Source organism: Amborella trichopoda, chromosome 11 (assembly GCF_054954075.1).
Source record: "Amborella trichopoda isolate Santa Cruz 75 chromosome 11, AtrichopodaSantaCruz75HAP2 v2.0, whole genome shotgun sequence".
In the NCBI taxonomy this organism is placed as follows: domain Eukaryota; kingdom Viridiplantae; phylum Streptophyta; class Magnoliopsida; order Amborellales; family Amborellaceae; genus Amborella; species Amborella trichopoda.
This window is the reverse complement of record NC_142346.1, coordinates 40,698,905-40,725,663: the sequence shown is the minus strand read 5'-3', so window position 1 is coordinate 40,725,663 and position 26,759 is coordinate 40,698,905. Positions and strand designations below refer to the sequence as shown.

The window sequence follows — 26,759 nt, the reverse complement described above, 5'->3', positions numbered from 1 at the left end:
ATTTATAATCTTGTCTTTTTCTTAACATATTACAGTTATTGGAAGTTTGTGGATCGTCTATTACTTTTGGGAGTGTATCTTCCATTTCGAGTGGTAACAGATTGTGATTATAATCATGCATTAGATTATTAAATTCTTCTTCAAGATTTTCATCCTCATTTCCACTTTTATTTCTAGTGGCTGCTACTTCAAGAATTTTTACTCTAGTTTTTAGAGTTATCAGTTCATTTCGAACCTCATTTATTTCATTTTTTAGATCATGAATTGTAGGTTCTTTTTGGTGTTGAGTTCTATTTTGAACTCTTTTCAAAATATCACTAAAGTTGTAATCTTCATAAGTAGGAACAAGAGTTGGTTTAGGAGCAAGAGAACTTGAAGATTCTTTGGCCATGTTGATATAACGAATTAAGGCTTCTCATTTAGCCTTAGGGTCACTTATTTTATCAATTAGGTCAATTATGAGATTTTCTTCTTTAGTCAGAGTATTTAAGTTTAGGTCTTTCAAAAAATTGTACTGACAATTTATATATTCAGAATATGTTTCAGAATCTGAACTAGAGAAAATTAATTCTTCATCATTTATTTCTCCGATGAGCATTTCTTCATCTGAGTCAGAAGATTCTTCAGAATCATCTCTTTTAATTAAGATGATATTAAATAATTGGTTTTTTATTTCAAGGTCTATTTCCAAAGCATTTTTTTTTTTTCACACGACATTTATTTTTATAGTGTCATACTTTTCCACAGTTATAGCAAACTGGTATTTTTCCTTTTTTCCTTTTGTTTAAATGAGTGATCTTGTAAGAATTTCTTAAGAAAGGTATTTTTCTTTCCTTTTGAATATCTAGACTTTGTTTTTCTAGAATCTCTAGAGTCTCTAAATTTCTGTTTTTGAGAGGGCTTGGAAGTAGATATTGTATTAAAGCCGAATTGCTCACAAAAATCTCTCAATTCCTTTTTGCCCGTCTTTCTTTGTTTCTCCAATTGCCTTTTTAATTTAAGTCTGTGGATAAAGCAAGACCTTCAACACATATTTCTGCTGATAATTCTCCCAGAGTGTACAAAGAATAAAGAATAATTCCTCCATCCTTATTTTTTAATCTTATCTTAACCTTTTCTCAAACAAATGAGGAAGTCCACCAATGAATTTTTCTTTCCAATGGTCGGCTTTACTATCTTCTCTAGATAGCAGTCTGGAATAAATACATCTTTATATCATTTGATATGTGAGAGTTTTGGACAATGAAGATTTGAAAATAGATCCTCAGATCTAGCTGATAAAAGCGTAGTACTCCCCACAAAATGAAGTGTGATGGTATATATTAGAGTATTTACTGCATCTCCATCAGTAACTATATTCTCAAGAACCTGTCTTGGTCCTACCTCACTTTTTAACAGCCCATTGCTTAGTAACATTTAAGATTTGATTTTTTGCCTCTTCATCCATATGAAAATCCCACCATCTTCTAAGTCATCCAGTAAAACCACATATAGTAGCTTTAGCAATTTCGTAGTCTTGATTTCCACTTGCTTTACAAGCGATGGCATACATAGTCACATGTTTCATGAGATCGAGGAATTGATTTTCTGACATCCCATCTATATTTCAATTTACTATAGATCGTTCTGAATAGGAAATTGAGGTAGTAATGAGGTCATCTTCTATTTGTAGATCAACAGGAGCGGGCTTAGGATAAGGCTTAGTCTTTTTCCCATAGTCAATCCTATTAAACTCCAAGCTTTTTGGTTTAAAAGCTTCTTCTATTTTAGATATTTCAATATCAGAAAAATTTTATCGTGTTGAAGTACTTGGACATTACTTGAAGTTCTTTTAATATCTAATTTTTCAAATCTTTTCATCAGCTCATCTACCAATTCTTTATTATCTTCTTTTCTTTTAACTCCTTGCAGTTTAAATTTTCCTACGGCAATATTTGGAGGCGGTTTGAATAAAACTGCACTCTATTCTTTATCTTCTTTCTTCTCTTGAGGTTTTATTTTATTTAAGACGTTTTCTATTCTATTAGTTTGTTTCCCTATAGTATGTAAGAATAAATTTGTATATTATTTTGTTCTATTATATGGGGTATGGCTTCAATTTTAGCTATCTGGTTATCAAAATCTTTTGGTCCAATTTTGAAAGGTAAAGCTTTTATGTCTTGTTTTTCTCCCATTAGGTTTAAAATAGTTTCAGGCGGATTGATAGCTTCAATGCTTTCTTCTTTAACTGTATGAAATGTTTGAAAAGTGTATTGGACAGTATTAATATTCTGGATAGTATTACCCTGAAGTTCTGGGTATTTTATTCCTTCCTTTTTAAGGATATACCTAAGCTATTTAAAAAAAATTATATTTGTTTTATGTTGTATCATGAACTTATTGAATTTACTATGAAAGAGTTCTTTCAGTCTTTCATTAAATTTTTTGAGGAACCATTTCCTTATTTGTTTATTTCCTTAAAACAAAAAATATATTTTACCTATTCTTTATCTATAACAAACTTATATTGGGTTTGAATTGTCAGAGCTTCGAAATCGAATTCAGACATGGTTGGCTCAGCAGGCTCAATCTGAGAAAAACTGGGAGTATTTACAGTATAAACTAGATGTTGTACCTATTTTTCATTTTTTCTTAATCCTTCTAAAATGATTTTATCATCATGTGCTTTTTCATAAATTAATTGAGGCACTGAAGAAGTCGAACTTCTAGAAGGAATATAAGTTGAAGGTACAGTATTCTTGGCATGCTGCCTAAGAGCTAAAACAGTATTTGGAATACACAATCTGGTTCTTCTAAGGGATAGAAATTGAATTTCGATTTCTTCATTTGGATATTCAATTATTTGTTTAGGCTCTTTATTTTCCGGAATACGTAAATGAGTCTCAGTTTATATAGACCAATTTTCAGGTATGTTTACCTGCTTCCAGCATATAGCTTTAGGCGTGACAAGATTGGATTTTTCCATCTTAGTTTGAAAAAATATTGTTTGTCCCTTTTTATCCATTGATCTTGCATTAGCACAAACAGTATCCATAACTTTACAACAAATTTATATAAACAAAAACCAAATTCTGGGATCCAGGGTCCATGTCAAAACCTTGAGTTTAAAAGTTAAGGGTTAACACTTTTAATAAATTTGGATCGGATAAGGATGCAGAAAAATTTGGAAAACAGCTAAAATATATAGGTTCATTGCAGACACTCGACTCAACAATTCCTAAAAAAGAATCACTGAATCTTCTATATCTATTATCTCTCAAACAGAGTAAAACCGAATTATTTAATCCTTATCTGGTTAATGGTTTTTCTGCTATTTGTACAAGACCTATATGAAGATAGTTATAACCCCTTTTAATATGATCTGGAATCATTCTACTTAAAAAGAGTTGAAAGCTATCTTGATTTTCCATAACTGAGAGAGTTTCTTCAACCGTTTTTATTGAAAAACTGCGTTTAAACTCATATGTTCCCCTTTTATAAATATCATTTGTAGGGACCTTTGGGATATTCCAGTTTTGCAATTGTTTCTCAATATTATCTATTATTATTTTTTCTCTATTATTCACTCGTAGAGTATTATTACTAGAACTACCAGAAGCGGTTCTATTCAATATTGTTCTAAACAAATTTGCCATTTTATCTTAGTTTTCTTTCCCTGAGTCAACAGGAAACAATCCCTGCACCTTATGGCCTTCCTGGCTCACGGTGGTCTTTGGGTCACAGTGACTTTAGGTATGTTAACCAGATAAATGTACAAATTAGTTCAGTTTTCTACTGAATAAACTCGGCTCTGATACCATAAATAGCAGAAGCATAAACATAAATAGGAAAGAGTAACATTCATAAGAGTAACATTCATATATAATAACATTGAATAGAAGTATAAAAACATAATAGAGATAGTTACTTATATAAAAGCTCGAAGTAGAGGTGAGAGGCAGAAAACAAAATGAAAGCTCGAAGTAGGGGTGAGAGGCAGAAAACAAACTTGAAGTTATATATATATATATATATATATATATATATATATATATATATATATGGAAAAGTTTATATAGAGCCAAGGCTCTAAACAATCAAATCAGAGCCTGCCTCAAAAATTTTACTAGAAAATGTTGTTTTGATGCCCAAATATCATCAAATTAATCATCTTGACATCAAGATGCATGGACATGAGAAAAAAATGCATTTCAAGTTTTGGAAATAGTGTAATTTGTAATGTATTTTGGACTGTCAATTTTCAAGATTTTCTAAGTTTTCATAGATTTGCTCGATCTACACTATTTTGGAAGATTTAAATTTTATAAATAAATATGAAAATATATTTTAAGGCTATCACAAAGATTTCTAATCTTGAAACCACATTTCTCGATAATATTTGAAGGTAGGTTCTAATTTGATTGTTGAGCCTAGGCTCTATACAAACTGCACCATATATATATATATATATATATATATATATATATATATATATATATATATATATATATATATGCTGAGATTAGCCCACTAGCTCACAGGAACATATGAGCCCAACAGCCCAGATTGAATTTGGGCCGATCTGACTGCCGATATGACGGTCACGACTTTATTTCATGTTTGAATTTTAATGTTTTTTATACAAATCTAAATAACTTGAAATTTTAGACTTCGATTCTTCTCATCAAGGTGCACCTAATAAAAATATTTAAAAAATAATTTTGCAATAAATAAATTGACAAAAATACCGTCGAAACTTTTCAGGAGTATTTTGATCAATGTATTTCTTGTAAATTATTTTTTTGATAGTTTTATTAGATTATCCAATTTTGAAGAAGACACTTCTAAAATTTCAAGATATTTGGATTTGTAGAAAAAAAAATTTAAATTCAAATACGCAATGAGGTCGTGACCGTCAAATCGGCCTAGATTTAATCTAGGCCATTAGATTCATATGTTCATATGAGCTAGTGAACTAATCTCATCAGTTTCCTATATATATATATATATATATATATATATATATATATATATATATATATATATATATATATATATCCTATATTTTAGACATTTAGAGTGACACATTAGAGGAGTTAACAAAATGAGTAAACAACAATTTATATTCTTTGGGCAAGTTTATTTAAAGGAAAAAGTTTAAGTGTGAGGCTTTAAACAATCAAATAGGGCGCACCTCAAAAATTTCACTAGAAGAGGTTGTTTTGATACCCAAAAATCCTCAAATTGATCATCTCGACCTCAAGATGCATGGACATGAGAAAAATGGATTTCAAATTTTAGAAATACTGCAGCTTGTAATTCATTTTTGGCCATCAATTTTGAATATTTTCAAGTTTTCATAGATTTGCTTGATCTGCACTATTTTGAAGCTTTTAAATTTTATAATTAGAGATGGAAATATATTTTAAATCTATCATAAAGATTTTTAGTATTGAAACCATATTTCTTATACTATTTGAAGGTATATTTTACTTTGATTATTTAGAGCCCGGGCTTTATACAAAACGCACCCTCATTTGAATGAAAGCGCATTTCCAACACCTTGAGAAAGTTCATTCATCTTTCTTATCAACCTGTGAAAGTGCTTGTATATTGCTTTCACACGGAAAAGGGCGGGACATGGTTTTCTCGCAAAAAGGCCAAAAACTGGAAAGTACTTACCCTATTGATATCCACTTTCCCAAGAAACAAAAATGAAAGGTGACAGTCTTAGAAAAGTTCTCTCCCAAAAAAACACCTCTTGCTCTAGAGTATTCCCCCTATTTCCACCCAAAAAATTGGGGGAAACATAGATCACAATAAAATGTAAATTTGTCTTTTACGTTGACACTCTATTCATATCTATATCTTTAAGTCTAGAGATTTAGTGCTCCCGCCATATCATAATATCTGTTTACTCCCTCAGAGAAAATCCAATCCTGAATTTCAAATTTTAAAGATGTAACATCTTCAACGCACATATTAATCTCAAAAAAAAAAAATATTAAATCGCACTATCTGTGCACTTGAAACAAATACTATCTCGAGATTGAACTGAGATTGTCCAAATTTTTGATGTAAGTGTTAAAAAATTAAGTGGCATGGTTTGTATATCGTTGCAACCTTAAACATTTAAAAGTAAGGAGCACCTCCAAATTTTATCATAAGATGTAATTTTAGTATAAAATATTATTAAGATGGCTTGAAAATCGATTTTCATATCTAATTATACAATTTTAAACTCCCAAAATAGTTCAAATCAAGTAGATAGACATGAAATTCTTGAAAATGAATGATCCAGATAATGTGTTGCTAAATGTACTATTTTTTGGACTTAGAAATTTTTTTTTTTTAATATTCATACATCTCAATATGCCAACGATCAATTAGATGATTTTGTAATATCAAAACAATCTTTTTTTGATGGATTTTTGCATCTTAATAGGTTTGCAACCTAATATAAACTTTTTCGAAATTAAATTTCATATTTTTGTCTTCTAAAAATAATCATTTAGAGATTGTCATGTAATTTCAAAACCTAAAAGATATTCTACTCCTACAAGAGTAGAATGTCCATTTACTCCCTCAAGTAAAACACCACTTAAAATCAAATTTAAGACCCCAAATTTTGGATATGTATCCTCTTCAACCAATAGATTAACTTCAATAAAAAAATTTCCTAATTGTACCTTCTATATGCACTTGAAAAAATAATGTTTTGAGATTCAAAAAGACAATAATGAGATCTAAGTGTCATAAAACTCTAATTCCAATTTTGTTTTACAATAATAATCTGTAACTCTTAAGTAATCCTCAAATTTAAAAATTGACAAAATCTCAAACTATGTCTTTTCACCAAGGGGAGGGAATAGAAATAACCATGCTCCAGAGTGAACATTTGAAAAAAAAAAAAAAATAGTTAAAAAATCCTCATTCTAACCAAGGGAGTAGATAGACAGTGTGCTCCCGCATAAGCATGGTATACCATAATCAATAAATGATGCCTTCGCTTCGCTCACAAGTAACATAACCACTTTCCACCTAGAAACCAGGTTGTCGTCCTCTCTCTCTTCAAGTGAATCCCACCCCCTTCTGCATTTTTCTGCATTTATTCCCATCCTTTTCAAACTCGTCAATAAAAGTGCCCGTCCTCTCCTTTACGGATTTTCTAGAGACGAGATCGATAGATGAGGAATTGAAGTTTGAAGGAGAGGAAGGAGAAGAGGGATAAGTACATGTAACACTTTTTATTCCAAATTTTAATTCATTTGGATCGAAATATGTACTTCGTGCATTTGGAGAAAGGAATAGGCTTCTAGGGTTTGTTTTGGAGAGAGAGAGATGTCGTTAAAGTCATTTATAACCAATCTGTTTGTTTGTTACGCAAAGAGATTTCACCTGAATTTTGAAGCATTTTTTTTCGAAATTCATGGGATTCTTAACAAGGATCTTGGATGGATCGGAGAAAGGCTTTTTGATGAGCTTTGGATGGGATTCTAGAGGGAATTAATTGAAACCTTACAAATTCACCAACCTTTCCTTAATGTGGAAACCTCTTTCTCGGATTACATGGCACCAATTTCTTCAAAAAAGTGCTATTTGTGTTTGATATGGTTATTATTGGTGCGCTAATTTCTGAATCTTAGATGCATTTTTTATATATATATAGATTTTAGGTATTTTCCACTCAAATCTGATGTATATCAATCGGAATTAAACTATTGACACAAGCTGTAGTATGAAATAATGTATCAAAATCCAACTTGATAACAACCATTGCATCTCATATGTTTAATCTTATTCTGAAATGATTCTAGAGAAATCTGTTGTATAACTTAGGAAAAAAGAAGTATTATAGATTTGTGAAAAGATTGCAGTTCTTGTATGATTAGTTTGCAAGCATGCTATCAAATTCGCTTCGTTTTGGCCTCTTAGGCCAAAGCCTTTGGATTTTAGGCAAAAACCGAAGAGAAGCGAAGAACGGTGTTGCCTCGTTGGTCAGATTTGGACCGCTTCGGTCAGATTTGGACCGCTTCGGTCAGATTTGGACCGCTTCGGGTATGTTCGGGTCTCCTGCGGCCAGCAAAAAAATAGTTATATAAATGTATTTTAAAAAATATTTTTTATTTTAATTTTTTCCATTATTTGTATACGTTTTATATATAAATATCTAATTTATTTATATATATATAGGAAGATACTACAAAACGTCTATAGGCGAAAATGAACAGTGATCTCGCCTACCTTCATCATCGTCCAAAGTTCATCGTACAGTCACGATTGTCCGGTAGTGTTTTATTTTTCATTTCTTTTCTATAAATCGGAATGATCTGATTTCTCTCTCTATTTGTGTGGATATGGTATAATAGAATGCAGTGCAAGACTCAGTGCAAATGATGCAGACATTAGGCGGCTGGGGTGATGCTAGCACACCGTTGGGAACCTAACACTGCCAGCATTGTATTCAAACCCAAGCACAAAGAAACACACATGCACACACACACATAGACAGATAGATAGATAGATGGAAGAGGGGAGAAGGGGGTCGGGGGAATGGGGTTCCTCTTGTACCTTTGTACTTTTTATGCTATCGTAATGCTGATTGTTTTTGGACTTTTTTGTCTGCAGGAATTTCTTCTAAAATCTGAGGCTTGTTGGTTTGGCTAGAAACTTTGATGGATCCATCAAATAGTCCAGGGGAGTTTGATTATTTATTTAAATTGTTACTTATTGGAGACTCAGGAGTAGGCAAGAGCAGTCTCCTTTTGAGTTTTACATCTGATACTTTCGATGATCTTTCTCCCACAATAGGTATGAAAAACTACTACTATTTGTTATTTTGCGTATAAATTGAAACTCCTCTTTATTTTTAACGTTTCTAATGGACAATTATTTTACTATCATGGGTATGTGCATCACGATATTTGTTAATATCTTGGGCAATCAAATTAATTTATATTGATTGTGAAAGATAGAGTAAATTATGTTCTAACTGTATGAAAAGGTTTTTGAAGTTCCTGTGTTGATTTCCGTTGATTTAATACAAAATTTACCACCTCTTTCTCTGCTAAACATGTTTGGATGAGTTTCCGTTTTGAGTTCTATAAAAAGGCCATGTTATTGTGTTTAGGGTTCAAACTGGTCTTTTCTAATACCTTTCACACACAAAGTGACAGCGAGTCTTGTGTCTGTACATGCCTAAAAAGGTCTAGAAGATGTCTTCACCAGAAACCAGTGAAACACATTCCCGATATCAACAAAAAAGCTGCCGAAACATCATAGTGCAAGTTTTTCTTGGCATCCGACAAAGCCTTATTTTGTGTTGTGAATTGCTACAGTGTTGTAGTGTTCATTATTTTGTAGAATCTACTTTAAGTTGTGGGAGAAAAAGCAAATGAAAGTAAGCAATAAAATTCACTCTAGAAAACTAAGTAAGGGTATTTGCATAACATCCAATGGTGAATCTCCTCCCCAGGTGATAATCCCAACAATGAATTTGCAGGAAATTGTAGCTCTTAGTTGTTTGCAAAGAGAGATTTGTATCCTTTTTATAGGATATTTCCTTTTTCATTTTTAATTAATTTAGAATGTTTCCTATATCCCTGAGCATGACAGTGTTTCCATGCATAAACCATGTGGGTCAATGTCTCAATCTGTTTGAGAGTTTAGAGACTTCATGTGTAGTCCCATGGGCTCCAACAGGGCTGTTTCATCCAATTTCCTTCCTCTTAAGCAACCCCATAGCAGCTACATTGTTAGCATGATGAACCTTTAGAATGCTTATTTTATTTTATTTTTTATTATTTGAATGCTTATTTTATTAATGTGGTTAATTCATGTTTGAATACATCACTAAATATCTACATTCATAAGGTTTATATCCTCAGTGGAATTATTTGACAGCAATTTTTTCCAGAAAGCCCTCTAAAAATCCATTGGATTGGTGAGTCCCTCCTAATCCATCTGAAGTCGCTTCCTAATGTTAGATATTGACTCGTGAGAAACTGCCACTCACGATATGAATTCTAATCACACATGCATTTCTTTTAGTACAAATTCATTTCGTGTTGTGTTGGTAGGCCAGTGCAATTCTTTAAGACAATACCAACTCAGTAATCGAGTAATGCAGACTTGGATTTGGCTTAGTGACACTATCAAATATCTGAGGAAGGAATCACCCAAATTTTTGGTCGCCTCTCTGCTCAAAAAAATATCTGAGAAAGGAATCACCCAAATTTTTGGTGCTCAAACTTTGCAGATTGTTCTTACCCATGAATTTTGAGGACCTATCAGTTTTAAATCATCCATTCTCTGTCCTTGCTACGATCCAAGCATTTATTTGTTAATTTTCTCAACCCATCTCTGTGTCCACTTCCTTTAGTAGAAATTTACTATCTATATCTTTCCAAATTCTCTTGAAAATTGCTAGATTGCATTTCATCTCACCCCTCAAATTCATCTCATCTCTGCCCAAACATGCAATAAATTCATGAATAAGTAAGGCTTTCACTTCTACACTGGCAAACGCTGGCATATCATACCATCCCAGGGGGACAGACTATTAATACACTAACTCACTAACCAAGAAAAAATTGTTTCCTCCTAGAATTAAGTGGATGCCAGGCTAAGAGAAGACTTTAAGTCGTAGGTGTTCAGTGGTAAGAATTTTACTTCTGCATAATACCTAACCTTTTTCCCTTTCCCTTTTTTCCTGTTTTTATGATTTCATTCTTCATGTTTCTTAATTCCCTCTATTTTCTTTTTTTATGAAGTTTAAAAAGCATAGACAAGGCACGCATAGCCAACTCAGAAATTGGTGAGTCGACCTGCCTTGAGGACAGGGCTGAGTCCTTGTGTTAATACACTGATCTTCAGCAAGGGTTAAAAGGGATGTGATCCTACAGGCAATACTCCTAAACTCCTCCTTGTTCAAGCCCATAGCATCTTAAATCTTCCAATGGTGCATACATTACTCTTTCCGCTCCTTTTGCAATCATTTGAGCAAATTTAGGCTGGACTCCAGGCAACCACACCCTTTTCGGTTACAAGTGCCTAGTGCCTACATTCTTGCCAACCTTCATTTCTTCTTTCCAAGATTTGTAGCCATCACTTTTCTCTTGGTCAATGTTCCCCTTTGTTTCTATGTCACCAAGGTACAGCTTAATCTTCCACCCCTTTGACCTTCAAAATATTTCACCTGAAACCACCTTCTTCCCTTCTCCCCTTTTAGGCAAGAGCTCTTGTTCCTCCCCTGGAGTTTATCCTTATTAAAAATTGTTTCCATTTGTGACCTTACTTTAGAGCTACTTCTCCACTAGATCTTTTAAAATGGTTGGTAGCTTCAACTACGATCCTGGTGATATGTAGCACCATCCGAGTGTTGTAACTTTTTCAAGTCATTAACTTATTAATTGCACTGAATTGGAGGACCACTTGAATCCAGCTTTGGATGGGAAGATCATAAGCCCATACTTGGTGCCAGCTCCATTTGGATTCTTCTACCTATGTCTGGTTCTTCTACAGTCATAACTTTACCCAAATAAGCCAGCTTGTTTGGTTTGCTTCCATATAAACATCCCTTCTATCCCCACATCCATGTGGTGAAATCCATCATTTATAAAACTGATCAAGGCTCTTCCCCTAGTCTCCAATGCCTCTGCGCACACTTCTTGAAAGATAGGAAATTCAGACACAACAATTCAATGCTAGAGAGCCTTCCTTGTGAATGATAGACCCCTTCCCTGGGCGTAAGAGAGTGCAAATGTCCTCTGCCAAGAGGCTCCCCTGAGAGTTGAACAGAAGGGAGCCGAGCCTCTTCATCAGGAGAGACAGGTTTGGCGTCTTGTGATACGAGAACCATGAACAGGGTTCATCTTCTTTTTAATTTTTTTTTGGTTACCATGAGGTCTTGGGCATGAGGGCCTTCCCCATTGAAGAAGAGCCATGAGCAACTGAAGCTGATTTCATTGTCTTCATTACTCTTGAATTTGAAATCATTCTGTTTGTTGTTTTTATGGGAAAGCATTCTGTTTTGCACCCTCTCTAGTGTGCGACCTTGACAAATATTGTCAATAAATTCTACTTCAGTATTACTGGCAGTTCTTTCCATACTTGTTTTGTATTACTGCTCTTCGTTGCCAGCTTAGCTTCCTGATTCGTGACTATTATTATTCATTTCTGTTCTTTGCTTAGGTGTGGACTTTAAAATTAAGATGCTCACTCTTGGAGGGAAAAGACTGAAGCTTGCAATATGGGACACAGGTAAGGTGCTTGTGGTTGTGTTTTGTGGATGCAATACTTTGTTAAGATCCCATTTTCATTCTGTTTGCTGCCACGAGAGTGGCATAAATTAGAGCCTATACCTTGGCTTGCTTAGTTTCAATGTTATCTTTCTGTAGCATCGCCCAAATATTTGCATGTTGAGCAAGTAGAAAGATGAATTGCGTCTTTTTTTTTGTATATTTTTCAGGTTACTCACTGATGAAAATGTATTGTTTTATGGTTTTGTAAATATTAGGTGGATGCGTGAAACTTGGGCAATTTTGATGCAGAACACCTTATGAGCTAATTATCAGTGTGTAATTGTGATTTAAGTTCCAAATTAGGATGACATTAATTGAAAACTTTATTGTACCTAAAGTTATGCCAGATCACTTGAAGTTTCGATGGCTTTTGAAAATGCTAATTGAGATACCACCATTTCTTTGCAAATGTACCGACCATACAGTTGCACAAACAATAGTGCTTCTAATGATAAGTGTCATCAAGCTTGAGCAATGGACATTCTCACCAGCCTAACAACTCTCGTGAAGAAACTTTGTCGATTTCATATTGCCCTTACTTACAGAAACGTGATTTATCAGTTTCTAAGGCCTCCTTTGGATGTTGACCTAAACCACATCTTGGGTTGGGGCTGCATTTTAGGTGCCAGCCAAAATGTATGTCGGCGGCTTCTTTGGGTGCCACTTTATGCACGCTTTTAGGTTTGCACCCACTCAAGAAACACTGCTGTTGTGAGATAAAAGAGAAAATACCTTTTTTATCCAAAGCTCAAAAAACACCGCATTTTAATGAAACTGAGACAACTAGTTTACCAGAACACATGTTGCAGCCAAACTACGACATATATAATCTCTTCAATAATCCAAACCATAATTACAGATGATATTTTATCTCTTCAATTTCAAAAGGAGTGGAACCAGCACGTCAGATATGGTCTGACCCAGGGGTCTTCATTACATGCTTTGTCCACATGGTCAAGGGCCCAATTCTGGTTAGAATCTATCAGACCCTTCAGTCTGATCTGGCCTAATTTCAAGGCCAATGACTGTCCATATGTAGGAAATTGGATGTACAGTTCCATTTGTTGGTAATATGGGACCTGTTGGGAGATTCTCTAGTAGGCTACACATTCTGCAAAGGATTTTTTGGTAGTGAATTGTTGTTCCTTTTTTTTTTTTCTTTTATCTTTCTTGGATTTCATGAAAGTTACTGCCCTTCATCCTTCTCTTTTTATTACCTTTACATGTGCAAGGGTCATGAATGCCAACTATTCATAAATTCCTATTTCTAATTAGAAAGCAACATCCTGTTTTCCCGATAATTGGAAAGATCTCTTAGTTGTGTGTGTTCTTAGTTGCAAAGGGTACAAGATACATAGTTTTTCCAGAAACAATTATCTTCAAAATCAGTCTCAGGATTGAATTTCCTTGTTGATATTTCAGCTGGACAGGAGAGATTCAGAACGTTAACCAGTTCATACTACAGAGGTGCTCAAGGAATTATACTTGGTGGGTCTTCTCTTCTTTTGTTTTTTTTCCTTATTTATTTCTATTTTGTTTATTGTTTGTTTAAATTTCTTTTTAATTTTTAATTTTTCTTTGGAACATCTTCCCCTGAAGTTTTGTGATTACAAGTGTATATTGATGTACAAATTTATGCCTCAATAAATCAAGTTGTAGATCTCTATTATAAACAAAAGAATAGTAACTTATGACTTCCGCGTTTGTATTTTTTTATTTTTGTGAAGTACCAAAACTTGTGGCAATCTTTTTCATTACATTTATATAATAATCAGTGTTTCAAAAAGTGGACCGCCCAGCGTCTGGGTGGCCGCCTAGGCGGTCCAGAAGTCTTGGGCGCATCGCCCAGGTCTAGGCGGGTATCCTTGGGCGCCCGGGAACCCGCTTAGGTGGCCGCTTGGGCGGCCGCCCAGGGCCTTTGCCCCACCCAGGGGCGGAAATGCCGCTTGTTGAGGCCATTTTTTTTGTCATTATGGGTCATTTTTTTTAATATTAAAGGTGAAAAATTGTGGTTTTTAGGTTTCAAATGAACCTAAAACCCATTAGAGGATATTTTAGAGAGAGAAAACCCGAAAAAAATAAAAATTACTGGGCCACCTAGGTTCTGGGCGGCCTGGACCCCCCCGACCGCCTAGGTGCCGGCTAGCGCTTTTTGAAACACTGGTAAGAATCATAATAATATACTCAATCCAAGGATCCTGATTTAATGGAAGATCGATCCCTTGTTGAAAGCCTCGCTATGAATTATAGCATATGGTGGATCCCATACTATTAGAACCACATATTGGTGGAATCTGGCTGCAGTATACGTATGGTTCCTGTGTTACAATGTAATAGAATCTGGATCCCATGACACTCAGGACTAAGAACCCTAACACACAAGAACTAGAATACTGGATCCCATTGAAGTATGGATCTCATTCACATGATGAACAGAACTCAATCCCTTGAAGAAGGGATCGAGATCCAAAATTCTAAAACGTAGATCCGTAGAAGACCCCTTTTCATGATCCTAAGATCAAGCTTCCGAAGTGGATCGCCAGCCAAAGACCAGGCGATCCTAGTATTTTTTTTTTTTGGGGGGGGGAGGGGGGGGGGGGGATCAGTTTTTATAAAAAAAAATATTGAGAAGACAGAGCATTTTAGGGTTTGTAATTTTATTTTTGGATTATAGATCAACATGGAATAATTTTATTTTGGAACTTAGGCTGACATGGAATAATGTTATTTGGGAACTAGATTGACATAGAATGCTGAATTAACGTAACTTGGGCTAATGCTTGGAGGCGGAAGCTACTTATCAATATCCACAACCTCGAAATTCCTATTTCATTTTAAACGAGCGCTCAAAATCTCTTCAGCTACAAAAGGACTTTCATGAATTCGACCCTCAAGGAAAAGACTGGATGCACCTCTGTCTACTGAGAGGGAATTCCAGCTATCACAGTTAATGAATCCATATTACTTATATATACTTATATATAGGAAAAAGTTTAAATAGCGTTGCAACCTTAAAATGTAGAATTACAAATGCACCTTAAAAATCCATTGGAAAATGTTGTTTTAATGTTGAAAAGACCTCTAATTGATCATCTCGACATCGAGATGTGCGAATATGAAAGAAAAAAAGATTTTGAGTCCTAGAAATAGTGCACCTTACAATACATTATCTAGACCGTCCATTTTCAAGATTTTCATATGTTTATAGACCTGCTTGATTTTAACCGTTTTTTGAGTTTAAAATTTTAGAATTAGATATGAAAATAGATTTTGAGATGATCTTAAGAATTTTTTTTACCAAAATTACATGTTATGATAAAATTTGGAGGTGTGCCTTAATTGGATTGTTTAAGGTTGCAACCTTATAAAAACCACACCCATATATATATATATATATATATAGGAAGATATTAGGGTGAGCCCACTAGCTCACATGAAAAAATGAGCCCACCAGCCTAGATTGAATCTGGGCCGATCTGACGATCACGGATGTCCGGTAGTGCTTGAATTTTAATTTTTTTTCTACAAATCCGAATCACTTGAAATTTGGAGAGTGTGTACATCAAAAATAGATGAATCTTTGAAAAATATCAAAAAAATATTTTACATAAAATAAATTGATCAAAATACCCCCAAAAAGATTTTGGAGGTATTTTGGTCAATTGTTTTTTCACGAATTATTTATTTTTATTTTTATTAGGTGCATCTTGATAAGAAGAACACACGCTTAAAATTTCAAGTGATTTGGATTTGTAGAAAAAAAATTAAAATTAAAATACTATCAGTCATATGTATATATATAATATACTGTGAGACCATTTACTATTGTTACGAGGAGGTCACAATCATTCCTACCCATTAGATGTCAAATTGGATGGCTTGGGGTATGTTAGAAAGTTCGAGATTTTTTATTTTTTTTAAAAAATTTTGAGTTTAATCAATGACACACCTACAACCAACAATTTAACATTTGATGGACAAGAATGATTGTGAAATCCTTGTAATAAAAATAAATGGTCTTTTTGTATATTTTTCTACACACACACACCCATATATATATATAGGAAAATGCTGAGATTAGCCCACTAGCTCATGTGAACATATAAGCCCAACGGATTTGACGGTCACGACCTCATTTCGTGTTTGAATTTTAATTTTCTATATACAAATCCAAATAACTTGAAATTTTAGGTGTCTATTCTTCTCATCAAGGCGCACTTAATAAAAATATTAAAAAAATAATTTGTAATAAATAAATTGACCAAAATACCTCCAAAACATTTCAGGGGTATTTTAGTCAATTTATTTATTGTAAATTATTGTTTTGATATTTTTATTAGATTATACTATTTTTGAAGAACACACGAGTAAAATTTCAAGTTATTTAGATTTGTAAAAAAAAATTAAAATTCAATTACGAAATGAGGTCGTGACCGTCAGATCGGTCTAGATTCAATCTGGGCCATTGGGCTTATATGAACTCATATGTTTATATGTTCATAAAGAGAGAGAGAGAGAGAGAGAGAGAGAGAGAGAGAGAGAGATGACAATCCCCCACACTAATATCCTTTCATTTTCTTGATAAGGGTTATATTATGTTTATTACCCCACACTGATATCCTTTTTGCAAACCGGATCCTTTCACATGGAGATTTGTGATTTAGAGGGGCTGCTCTTAGTCTGTGCAGATAAAGTTCGGGGATGCCAATCCCCCTTAGGCAGAACAAAGCATATGGATCAAGGCTATTGGTATTCTTTGCATGCTTGGAATGAGGATGTATTTACAGCTGTGGGCGGGCAATGTCTGCGGATGAAATATTATGCTAGATTGTGACTCTATACCAGGAGAGTGGTTCGGATAGTCAGAATCAACATAGGACCCTAAATCCAGCCTCCATCTCACAGCTTATTCTGTTAATCCTAGATAACCAAGAATTACACAATCTCTGTTATGGCAGAAGTTTATGAGGGATCTATCATACCTCCCCTGACAAGTGCAAACCCCAAGCCAAATAACGAACCACATACAAAAAATGCCCGTGCTCTAGTCAGGAGTGGAAGCTTGTTGTCAAAAGACGGGCCAAGAAGCAGATGCAAGGTAGGGAAAGATATCAGGAAAAGAGAGGAAGACCAGAAAAACTGGCCAAGCAAAGAATGCCTACTGGGATCCAAGTCATATAGCTGGAACGAAGATCCCACAGATCTTCTTTATAAATCTCAATGATACTGCACCAAAACCACGATCTGTAGAGGGTACATAAAATCAGAGAGTATGAATGCATGGATCTTCACCCTCTCACTATGCGCCATGACAATCTTACAGTTGAGAATGAAGCTGTTGCTGGCCAAGTTCATCTGTGGGCCCAGATTGACAGATCTGGACAAGTTCATATGTGCGCTCAATTGACAGATCTACATCCATTCTAGAGAGCAGAGCTCATCTGAAGGGTCTGATTGAACAGATCAAGGTTCATCCCAATGTCCATCTCCATCAGGGTGGAGAATAATCCATCACATGGTTGTTGGGGGCAGGGGCAGCAGCAGGAGCAGGGATCATTGCTTGTTAGTAACCTAGTCTGAGACGGCCATGAGGGCACCTTACAATAACTATATGAAACTAGAAAAATTTTAAAAATAAAAATTAGTTGTAAATTTCTTTTTGAAAAACATTTAGATACAAAATTGGTATAATAGGAATATCTTTAAAAAATCATATAAAAAAAAAATTAGTGAAATAAAACTTGAGAGTAACAAGTAATATTTATTTACTTGAGTCTTCTCATAATATAAGCCCTTCACAATAATATATTAGAGATATTCATTTGATGTTACATCGCAATGATAATAAATATCCTTCATTTAGCTCAAATTATATACAACTCTTGTCCTTTTCTTCACATTTCTCATTCATTTAATTAGAAAAAAAAAACTAAAGCATGAGGTAAATTGATAGGAAAAGATTCATCTGTCCATATTCAGAAGTAACCACCATGCGAACAGATCCCAGCCCCACCCCCCCCCCTCCCCACACACACACACAGCCGCACCTAACCCCCAATCCATCCAATCCATCTCGACCATAGACCAAAACCGAACCCCAATCCTCTCTAACAAAACCTAATGCACTCAACAAAGCCCCATGTAACCTAACCATGCTTATTTCAGTCATCAAGGCCATAAGAATGCTAGCCAAACCAGATTTCATTTGCCTAACAAATCCAATTTTTGTTTCTGGGTCCAAGTTCAGAAAATATCAAACCATAAAGAATCCTAACCCCAACATTAGATCACAGTCCCAAATATTCAACCTTTTTTGGCATCAACTGAACCTAATATGTGCAAAATCCTTGCCTGACATGAACCCAATCCTCTGCAGAACCCAAAAACTCTAGACTGGTGTAAATTAAAGAAAAATACGTGGCTGAGGTGAATGAAGCTGAATTAAGAAGCACTACATGATATATTCTATGCCCTTGATTCACATCAATGTTTCCTGCAGCTAATTTGGTCTAAGTGGGCTGTCCAAGGGTTAGACCAGGTTTCGCCATAGATTTTAAATGGGGTGCTTGTGGCTGCTCTGAGAGATGTGATGTTGGTGAACTCTCATATGGAATCAGCAGTAAATACTTTCAGTACTGCACAGGATGAATCCCAGGCTAGTTCTTCCTCTGTAAGGACCAAGTGTTTATCTCACGTACAGCCTTTGTGATCTATTCCATGAGGAGATGAAGTGGTTCTTATACCTATTGCACTGTCTTCCTGCCATAACAGCAGATGAGCTGGCATAGTTGAAAATGAGGAACATGCAGTTGATGAGGAATACTCAATTCAGAAATCCACAGGTTTGGAAGAAAGGATAGCATGAAAAGAACTAAACAAACAAAACATAATGAATATGATGGTCATGGGTCTCTCATATGAGGAGTTGGACGGCATAGCAGTGGCCTTCAGATCAAATGATAAAAGGAAAAAGGCTCAAGGAGTCAGGAATTGAGAAAGATGTCTGTAATATTTAACTACAACAGACCTGCTCCAATGCCTGTGCCTCAGGAAGATCGAAGAACAGCAGCATGGCATAAACCACCCTGTCAAGAATGAAGATCTTGCACGGAATGTGAAGGGCCTGGGGGACCTGTACAAGCAGAGATCTACCAGAAATTGTTCTCAAATACTGAAATCTTTGCTATTGTTGTCACAAAGAATATGCACTATCTATAACCGAGGTTTAAGGGATATGAGGAAGAAATTCTGCTCAGTGGAAGGCAGTACCCTTATTTGGTGCATCAGACGGCATATGGGTTTTATGGAATCTGCCTGTTGGATGTCCCTCTCAATGTACTTGTTCCAATCACTCTAAAAACCCAATCTAAGTAAGCTAGATAAATTCCTAGTATTCCCAGACTTGGAAGCCCAGTCATGTTTCACCCACTCCTATGGCCTTCAAAAATCAATTTTAGACCATGTACCAATCATCCTAGATACATGCTGAAGAATAACAATGAATATCTAGAAGAGCTCAGGGAATCTAAGTGTTTTTTTCTAGTCAACATCATGATTCTCATTCTATCGGTTTCTTTATAGTAAATCAGAAAATTGTTATCTTGTCCTGCTAATTTGACCAAAAAGTTATTACTTCCAGGTCTAACTAATTGATCAAATTTTATGAAAAGTAAGGAAAAGGGCATCCTTCTTCCATTAACTTTACCTGATCTGGTTTTAGGAGATATAGAACAGTCGTATCTAGTGTTACATGGGCACCACCAACATGAGGTGTTAGTTTCTCCGAGTGTCATAGGCATCTAGTACTTTGGCCTAAAAAACCAATATAATTTGTACGCCCATACATTTATTTTTTTATAAAGAAAATGTTGTATTTTCTATAATGTATGTTCTAGCTTTCCCTTTTTAGCATTAACCATTTGGGTGGAGAGGCATTAGAATGAACTAAAGAAGCTCAAAATGAGCCGATATCGAGCCCCTTCATGTCTTCCTAATTTATTTTTTGATGTTGGTATATGTATCTAGTGTCCCCACGTGTCGACATGTGTCAACATATCGACATTGACACAAGGCCAAAGGCCACATGTTGCAGTAACTCTGATCAATCTCTAAGGATATGGGTTCTTAACCTAGCATATGAAGCTTTCTCTATATCCCTAACTTACCTATTGAAAATAAAGGGTTTTCTTACTTAAAATGGGTATCTTTTCATCTCTGAATGAAGAAAAACTGGATACTGTTAGAAATGCCAAACCTCCACTGTATTAGATCACTATCATCTATACTAAAGAGGTTCTAGCAGTACAGGATACACTCATCATCATCCATGATGACTAAGATAGGAATATTTTATTCTTTTTGTTGTTTGGGTAATCTCCTGGGGAATGTTCTTTTTTCTTTTATTCTAGAATATTTTTCTGGTAAATTCTGCTTATTAATGCTGGCTGATTTGCAAAGGTATGAGATTGTATGATACTGATGGTTGGTGAAGAAGTTTCCTCAGTACGATTATTCTCATACCTTTCTTCTGTAGCTGGGGATTCATAATTCTTATTGCACAGACAGTCTTTTACTCATGTAGCTGTCAAATCAGTAAAATCATTTTGATTATTTTTTCTTTTTACCTTTCTTCTTTTATGATTACACTGAAGTTGTTCTGCAGTTTGTTTGATCATAGCATCATTTGTTTGTAATTCTTGCAGTATATGATGTTACCAGGAGAGAAACATTTACAAACCTGTCAGATGTATGGGCAAAGGAAGTGGACCTATATTCCACTAACCAGGACTGCATCAAGATGCTTGTTGGGAATAAAGTTGATAAGGTAATTCTCATAGAAAGAGATAACCAATTTTTGTTTTTTTTTTTGGCCAAGTGAAAAGAATTGCCTACTGCCTTTACTTAATAAGGGAGTTCAGTAGTTTATGGCTTTCAGCAGTTGGCCGGAATTGCATTTGTTTTGGTTGATTCTCTATGTGCAATGATCCTTATTCTGTTTTTGACACAACTGCTAATGGTCCCAGCTCTATCTTAATCATCAAACTACATAGTGTGATGGGTTTTGATATGCATAGGGGCCTACGTGATATTTGAAGCTATCACCCATTGGAGCCATAGCAAATCCAATAAAGCAAGCTATCACGTGAGTTCCAGTATGTACCTGGTGGTTGGACTAATATAAGCTACTAAGATGGGAATTGCACACATAAGAACATAGGAGAGTTACTGTAAATAAATGTACACCCAAAAATGTACACCCAAAAAGGGTAGTAAACCAATTCTTTTGAAAAAGGTTAGGCGACAAAAAATGAGAATGCCTTTATATTAGCAGTTCAATTGCCTCAAAATGAGCTTGCGGACAAAAGATTATTTCCTTTTGGGGCCTTGTGCAATAATTTCCCTACAGAAGCTCTGTTTCAAGGCCCGAACTGGGACTGCTACTTAACCATTGCAGCTTGGTTATTGGAATGGTTCTTCTTTTTGAGTGAGGTGTCTAAATAACACTAGTCCACCACGGGGCATGTGTCTAGCTGCAAAAATTTTCAGTTGGAGAAATTTCAGCTTTGAAAAGGTGAACACTGATTTCCTTAATATAACTTGGTGGAAGACCAGTCTGCCAAAAGAGCAGTGTTGCTTGTGCAATCGTTTTGGAGAATGCAATCTCCGGAGTTCATTAGCTCAATCCCAATATATTCTATCATTCCTCTATAAAGGGTTTCCTCTTGTACTTACTTGAGAGGTTTTATTTATGACAATGGGTAGGTGATCTTTCCCTCTGATTTACCTAAAACGACATTCCTACAGAACCTCATTTTGACCTTTGACAAGTTCCTCTTCAGGGATGGGGTATTCACATGATAATAACTTTCTGGGTGGCACCCACATGATAGTATCTTTCCAGGTGCTATGGATGACTTTTTTCTCACTCGACATGACAACCCTAAAGTATGGTTCTTCATCACCTTACATATGCTTGCTTGAGAGGGAACTCCTCACTTGCCTGCAACCCAATTCAGGCTTGCACAACTCCATGATGCAAGAAGTTTGCATTCATTCATAATCCCATAGTGCCAAGTACTCACCTTGAAAGAAAGTTCATGTTTTATTACATACCAGGTATGGTGTTGAAGTCTGTGATTAAGGTGTACTGAATCCTCACTGTTAACTGAAACAGGCCAAAGAATCTTCGACAATTTTGTTAGGCTAAACCTTTCTTGTAAGAGGTATGCCTTTCATTTCCAAATGGAAATATCCAACTCGAACTATTTGCTCAGGATCAGCTACTAATTTCATACTTGAAATTGGATAAGGATTCCTTGTGATCGTGTCGACAGTATTAAAATCTTGCTGCTTCATCAGCTTCCTCATCTTGATCTGTTCTGAGAGCCAACACATTGGATACTCGATCCTCCTTGCCTAAACACTTTGTTACACGCATTATCTCATGAAATATTTTAGTCCTGGGGGAATTTGAATTGCTGAAGATAGTTTGGGACAACATTTATTTTCTAGAAGCTCTATCGCTTTTCTTTTGCTAGGAAATCAGCTTTGAAAACTCAGCCAACATGGATCATATGCATGTGACTAGATTATTCTCCAATATCGTCTCTCTCATGCTTACCCAAAAATGAGCCCATTTCCGGAGCCCCTTCGCATTGATCAGTTGTTGCAGCCCACCTAAAGAATTCTTTCTTCGTCCGTTTCTTCTGATCTTCCTGGAGCTTTGGATATGTGGTTCTCTTCTCATTACACTAAGTGGTCATCTCTACTTAAGCATTGCCATTATAAATTCTTGTTTTAATGCTTCTATATCACTGCCATAGGCATTTGATAATAATGCTTAAGCTAGAGAGGAAGGCCAATATATCTTTGAACGAAACCATTATGCCTTTAATTGACAAAATCTTATCGTTCCAACCTCCTTATCACCTCCATGCTCACTTTAGAACTGGTGCTCTAACTTGCTTCCTTATAATTTCTTGAGCAACATCCCCCACAACTTCCTCATTTTGCTTCTCCCTGTTAACTTTTGGCATGCCCGATATGGCTCAAGTCACATGTCCAACCTCGGACTCATTAGATACTTGTCCTAAGGTTCTGAGCAATGACTCATTCCCAATGAGAGTATCTCAACTCCTAAGATAGAGAGATTGATCCCCTAAAGCATCCTCAAGCACCAGTATATGACCCACAAAATGCAAATAAGAGACCTTTATTGTTCTGGCTCCAGGTTTAGAATTCTTCAATACCCTAGCATCTGTCACCTCATTCAAATTGTCAGAAATAACTTAATAAAGAGGGAGGCTGAAAACAGGCTGTCTTAACATCCTGCTCTTTAGTTAAGATTTTGGGAAGAGGATCAATAGTAGTTATTAGAGGAATTCAATCAATCATAGTTGTTAGAGGAATTCAAGTTTTATTTTGACCACTCCAGCTGTTTCCATTGATGTACTCCCATATAGATAACATAAATGGCATTTCCCATTTCGATGCTGATCCAAGATCTACTTTAAGCAAGCAACTATTGGCCTTCCTAGTTGTGATCAACTCCAATTGTTACCAAGGAACCATCGGATATGTGCCTACCTTCAAGTTAGGCCTAGCACTATGGTGGTCTGACCTCCTTCCAGCTTTGTGTTGACACTTCAGGTTACAATCGGGTAAAGACACCCTGTTCTCTTTCAACCCGTATTTCTAAACTTGAAGTGATGATTGTATTCATCCCAGTATCATCTCTATGTATGCATGAAGTATTTGTGCTCTTTATTTATGTTACTCGTTAAACTTCTCGAAATGGTTAAGAAACAGTGTGTATCACCACCTTGTCTTGATGATTGTCCCAAAAAGCATTTTCTAGCCGCACAGCAGAGCTGAACTAATGGGTACAACCACTATCTACTTGTTAAGGACACCAACAGTGTTGATAGTCATATGAAGTAGGCATAGGTCAGTTTTTGTCCAGTTAGCCCTTTGTTTTCTTTTATAAACAAATGCACCTGTCAGACCTGATGGAGATTTTGTTGATGATGATACATTTTTTGAAAGATTGTGTCATGCTTTTTTTTCATTATCATCAATTCATGTTATTCAGTATAATATCAACATGAACCTCTCTATATTCTGGAAAATGAGGGCAGTTCAGGTTTTGAACCAATACTTGTTTTTTGTGTCTTCAGGAGAGTGAAAGAGTTGTGACGAAAAAGGAGGGGATAGCCTTTGCAAGGGAATATGGTTGCCTTTTCATTGAATGCAGTGCAAAGACTCGTGTTAATGTACAACAATGTTTCGAGGAGCTTGTCTTGAAGGTACTCATGGTCTTCAGTGAATGTTTGGCCTTGGCTCCTGATGAATCTTGGATGCCCAAAGGAGCTTTGTCGATTACTTTCCCCTGAATAGTAGTTGCCTACAATTATTAGCATTCATTTCAATTATGATATGACACTGAGTTTTCTTTTTAACTGCATCTGTTATGGAAGAAAGCACTGTATAAACTTTTAAAGATTTTTTCTTTGCCTCAATTTAGTAAAAGGAAGGTTGTTATAGAAATATTAAGACCATACATGGAAAACAATGTCAGAAATCTGATACTTAAAACATTCTGTTGGCCCTTGGATTTTATTGCAATTGTTTTGGAATATAATGCATACCATTTTATGCTTTGAATCATCTCTAGATAGGTGAACAAGATTGGTCTGATCAACATGCTTTGGTTGGACCTGACAAATAATGCAGTCTGGCCTCTTCCTACTTTGCACATACGTTCTTCTATCTCAGTAATCTATATGAGACTATTGTAGATACCCGTATCTCTTTATACTGTGGTAGATACTGATGTGAACTCCTCGTTACCAGAATCCAATTAACACTGAGAACTCTCCTGCGACCGCCCTTCCCTGGTGAGGCCGGGTGCTTAAGCTTCCGTTCCTCCGCTTATCCATTATCTATCCCCTTCTTTTATCCCCCTCACTACCCTTCCTCAACCGTATTTTTGCTTGGTCTTTTATGATATCCATACATAATTCTTGAGCACACTTGTATGCGTACTATCTTGCGACCTTGTCTCCTTGCCCATAGATGTCATATGTTGTAGTAATAAACTTTAGATTGCAGCTGAACTGTAAGTTACACTTGAACTTGGTAGTTGGCATATCTCTAACCTTTAAAAGGTGTCAACAAATCTTTCTTTTTATATAGTTTGAAAGTTCACAACTTCAGATTGAACTCCAAAGGGAACCACAGATTTGAAGCCTTTTTTATCATGATCGGCTGTTTTATTATGGTATATGTGACTGTCACGATTAGGGAAAGATGCTGAACTTGCATTTTTCTGCCATCGCAGAGCCTATCTTAGTTGTCTGTATGATGGAATGACTTGCTTGGCAGAGTACGCATCATCCGGAAAGATTGAATCTACTCTTACATCAAGCAAATGAGGACCATATCAACCACAATCCCTGCTCTTTTATAGGAGTCTCTCACACCAAACCATAGATCATGAAAGCAGATATGAATTTTAGCTTCTTCTTCCAAAGTCTTACCTGTTTCAAAATTCCATGGGCTTCTGTTACCAAGAATTCTCAATGCTACTTGACATGCAAACTTCAACCTAATAGCATAATCTTCCTTTCCAGTCCACAAAATGTGCTCTTCAAAACTGCTGCAACCTTGATCCTGTAGAGCCTGGATTCACGAAGATGAAGATGGGCAAAGCTCACTGGAAGTGATCCTACCCTTTTGCATAACAAGAAGGATATCTTTTGAGCCACTAACTCTCCAGGAGTGAAAATCATTATTATAAAAAAGAAATTTAATATCTCATGACCAACATGGGAAATGTAGCTCAAAATTAACCATGTCAACAGCAGCAATGAACACCATACCGAAATGTGATCTTCTTGATCCAATATGGAAAATTTTGTTGATTTTGCAATTCAAATATAAATTCTCACATTCTATATTTGCACTGAACAAGATTGCCTTGGCCTTGGGACTGAGTCACCAGAATAGTTTTGCTGTGGCCAGTATTGGGTTACAAACTGTCTTGGACTGATGGGAAGTTTCTGAGGTGAGAGTATCATATTCAACTCTTTGATTTCGTGGAGATTGCAGCCTCTCCACATCTCAAATAGACACAGCTTCCTTCCACCAAGAGAACAAATAAACACAACTTCCATCCCTAGCTTCCCTAGTGAATATACATGGTTTCCAACTGAAAAAATAGGTACCTTTTCACCTCTGAATCGAAGAAAAACTATAAACTGTTAGAAATGCCAAACCTCTACTGTATCACTATCTTCTATCATGGTTGCTAAAGAGGTTATAGCATTACAGAATACACTAACTATCATCCCTTGTGACAAGGATGGGAATATTTCATTCTTTTTGTGTGCAAACCAACTCACTACACTTATTGCAAAAGCAATATTAGGCTTATTGATGGTCAGATAAATTAGTGTGCCTACGAGTTTTCTGCACCTT

The 26,759-nt window shown here is 35.5% G+C and overlaps 1 protein-coding gene across 7 annotated transcripts in view; it reads left to right on the top strand.

Moving 5' to 3' along the window:
• The first annotated feature begins 7,027 nt into the window (after positions 1-7,027).
• Positions 7,028-26,759, top strand: part of RAB18 (RAB GTPASE HOMOLOG B18) — a 34,287-nt gene continuing 14,555 nt past the window's right edge. Inside the window, exons 1-8 of one of the 7 annotated variants that reach the window (XM_088850771.1) lie at positions 7,028-7,216; positions 7,936-8,037; positions 8,173-8,266; positions 8,608-8,790; positions 12,172-12,240; positions 13,704-13,769; positions 20,984-21,105; positions 24,458-24,586. In XM_088850771.1, coding sequence (XP_088706897.1) covers positions 8,655-8,790; positions 12,172-12,240; positions 13,704-13,769; positions 20,984-21,105; positions 24,458-24,586 — 522 coding nt within the window. In that variant the 5' untranslated portion in view covers positions 7,028-7,216; positions 7,936-8,037; positions 8,173-8,266; positions 8,608-8,654. Of the gene's footprint in view, positions 7,217-7,914; positions 8,038-8,172; positions 8,267-8,348; positions 8,440-8,607; positions 8,791-12,171; positions 12,241-13,703; positions 13,770-20,983; positions 21,106-24,457; positions 24,587-26,759 lie in introns of all 7 variants that reach the window. The other 6 variants (XM_088850769.1, XM_088850772.1, XM_020668803.2 and 3 more) reach the window with 6 other exon arrangements.